Source organism: Protomyctophum parallelum, assembly GCF_964188405.1.
Source record: "Protomyctophum parallelum genome assembly, chromosome: 16".
In the NCBI taxonomy this organism is placed as follows: Eukaryota; Metazoa; Chordata; class Actinopteri; order Myctophiformes; family Myctophidae; genus Protomyctophum; species Protomyctophum parallelum.
In genome coordinates, this window is record NC_139711.1 from 11,296,473 (window position 1) to 11,299,946 (window position 3,474).

A 3,474-nucleotide genomic window follows, 5' to 3' on the forward strand; every position below is an offset into this window, starting at 1 on the left:
GCAAAGTGAGTTTAATGTAATTAACGTTGTTTAATGCAATCAGATAGGGCTTTTATGTTTGGATGTATGGACTGTCAAGGCCAGAAAGTATTTTTTTTGCCACTCAATAGGCATTCCTGCATAACTTCCGGGTATGGCGATGATGTCACGCACATACCCTCTATTCAGTATTTCATGATGTGGCTATAAAAAAATGTCCACTGCTCTTGTCACTTTGGCATTTAATAAATAATTAAAATTATTGCATTTGCCATTTTACAAAAAATATCACATGCATGGCCGTGTAAATTGTTGTCACGTGTGGATATGGGTTATCAGTGGGTGACAGCTTGGCAGATAATCAAGCTGTGCTTTGAAGCATGCACTACTATAATAAGTGGGACTATAACCACCTATGACCCAGAAAACACATACTGTACAAAACAACAGTGGGTTTACAATGTGTCACTCCATACCATAGTAAGGGTAAAGTACATGTTACATCATTCTGTGCGTGTACAAGACAAGTGCTTACATTGTTTGGCATATGCAAATGTGTGCATGCCTGTCTATTTGTGTACATGTGCATGCCTCTGTTTTGTGTTTTAAACAAAGTGGTAGACTACTTATAATACATTGTATAGAATGTATATGTGAATATTTTCTGTCCTTACACATACAGTACTTATCAGGCTTTGATAAGTGATTAATAATAATAGTGCCCTATGAATGTAACCACTTTTAACTTGCGTCCCTTTTTTGGGTGTGTCATTATAGGTGGCGGGCGATATGTTGTGAGCTTGTAGATGAGTTATTTGCACTATTTTTAATTTGGGTTTAAGTCAGTTCATGTCAGTAAATATCTATTCCCATTAGTAGCCTATATAAATGGTAAATGGTGCATTTATATAGCGCCTTTATCCAAGGCGCTTTACATAGATTGTGCATTACATTCACCCATTCACACACACATTCATACACCGATTGCATCGGAAGCCATGCAAGGTACCAACCAGCACATCAGGAGCAATTTGGGGTTCAGTGTCTTGCCCAGGGACACTTCGACATGTAGACAGGAGGAGCTGGGATTCGAACCGCCGACCCATGGATCATTGGACGACCTGCTCTACCTACTGAGCCACAGTCGCCCCAGTATACAGTATACAGTACATATGATCATTGTCACTATAACCTTCATTTTCTAAACCTTGTTAGAAAAACCGTGTTACTTTGTTCACAAACTTTGCCCTACACAAACATTACATTCCTTTTTTTTTTTTTTTTTTTTTGCTTTACCCTGTTATGCAGGATTTTTATTATAGGAAATGTATTAACATTTGTAGTCAGAGTAGCTGCGTAGCAGCTTCAAGGATTAAATCCAGGACGTCTGTACAAGAGACACACACAGAAACTGCCAAATAAGAGAAGGATTGGAAAATAAATGCCGTAACTCTGATTCAAGATAGACAAAAAAAGGGATAAACAACAGGAAAATTAAATTGGCTGTCTTTCTCCCCGAACCAAGGTAACAGGATGTGTTCGGTGGGTGGTGAACTATGGGAAGTTCTATTCTAATTTCTGGTGTAGGGTTATGCATGCCACCAACTGCCCACATTACAGCTTTTAGAAGCCATATTTGGCCTGCGTTTGCCGGCGGGTTAGCTTGTTTTCTGCCCAGTTGTTCTTCAATTCCAGTTCACGCTCCTTTGCCTGGTGAATGAGATCTGATGCTTACGTCGCTGTTGCCCTGTGGGTTGTTCCCCTTTTTTCTTGCTGAAGGATTTGCGTTCCTGCTTCTCCTCTGTCATGCTCTTCGTCATCCACTGCTGGTTGCCGCTCAGCTGGTCATCTCCTTTGATCTCCAGGAACTTCACCTCCTCTTTGCCTCGGTTCCGTTTCCCCTGAAGCCTCATGAATGCTTCATCATCGAACATGGCAGAGGAGGCTGGCTCTTCATCAGGATCCTGGTAGTATGGATCGTTATAGTAACCCTGTGAGCATGCCGACGGTCCTACTGTCTGCTGGTACCCCCAAGTCCCACTGCTGGCTCCGTCCTGGTTCCCCCCAAAGTCAAGAGGAGCATTCGACTGGCTAATGTCAGGTCCTGGTACAAGAGGGAGGAGAGAAGCAGGGGCTGCTGGCTCTGGGTCTACACTAGGGACCACAGCAGGGAGAGACTGGGAGCTGTCACTTAAGGAGAAGTAATTCTCTGGGGCCACATCATCATCATTGTCCTGATCATCGGTGGCTATCTGCCTAGCTAGCTGAAGGGCAGCAGACTTAGCTGCAGCCTTGATAGCAGACGGGGATGCACTAGATCCGAGATGACTTTGAGCAGGTGTTGCAGGCTTGGGTCCTTTGGACTCTATGCGCTTGGTGAGTGTGTGTGGAACCAGTGGTCTGTTGATCTCCCTCACACTCTCCCTCACACTCATATTTTTGGGCTGTGGTAGAAGAGATGACAGGCCTGTACCTGGGCCCTGAGGTTGTAATTTCTTCTTTACAGGCTCATCGTCATCAGAGTCTGAATCAGCTCTCTTGACTTGTGGGATGGTAATTTTGACAGGCTCTGTTCGCTTCTTCGGCTTAGGTAAATTGAAAAGTAAACCGCCTTTGGGTGGCTGAGACTCCAAGCCATCGTTTGACGAAGTGTCCCTTTTAACTTGTGACAGATTAGATTTGGTCTCCTTCCTGGTGGGTCCCTCGTTCGTTGGAGTATTTGAACTTTTAGGAGCAGGCATGAGAGAAAAGAGTCCTGGACTCCGTTTGCTCTCCGGGACCACGGAGCTTGTTTCTTCTGCATCACTCTCGTCACTGCTCCCATAAGCTACTAAAGCCATGTCGACGCTGTTGCTATTGTTGGATCACTTTAAGAACTAAACCGGTATGTCCAACAAAAAACGCAGTAATCACGTTTAATTGTATTTTGTGGTGACGAGGTGACTTTAAAATACCGATGGTGCAACTGTGTGTGCTTTCGCTTTTCAAGCCACTCCAGAACCAGTGGACGACCAACTTCGGAGCACCAACCAACTAGGCCCCGCAGCCAACTACCAGGCTTTTCTTGTCGACTCAATGAATGTCGTATCACTTCTTGGACGATGCATACTATTTATAGCACCATTTCATGCAACAGGTCCACTTCGCTATCGCAAAAAAACAAACAATAAAGCGCTGTACAAGACGCGAGACCATCGAAGTGGATGCAGAAGAGCCTCAGATTGCATCAAAACAAACACAGTAGCTTCCCATCAAACTATTTGGAGAGGGGGCACGTCTTTGCACATTACATTCCTTTTGACAATGAATGGAGAATTTTCACATCATAGTGTCTGAGCAAATATGCATAGTGTCTATTTTAGGTCATGATGATGTACGTGTATGATAGCTCTAAACAAACATTAAAAGTCCATAATGGCCAGCCGTCCACAGCCAGCCATGTCACTCTGACTCAACCATAAACAAATCCCATACGCCCATATATAGGCAGGACTA

At 44.0% G+C, this 3,474-nt stretch overlaps 1 protein-coding gene across 1 annotated transcript; it reads right to left on the reverse strand.

Annotated features, from left to right (window-relative positions):
• Positions 1-1,415: 1,415 nt before the first annotated feature.
• Positions 1,416-3,226, reverse strand: LOC310873080 (proline-rich protein PRCC-like). Its single transcript, XM_083785368.1, is given in 2 exon segments — positions 1,416-1,703; positions 1,706-3,226. Coding segments are annotated over 2 exon segments (1,215 nt in total). The 5' UTR covers positions 2,820-3,226; the 3' UTR covers positions 1,416-1,602.
• Between the last annotated feature and the right edge of the window lie 248 nt (positions 3,227-3,474).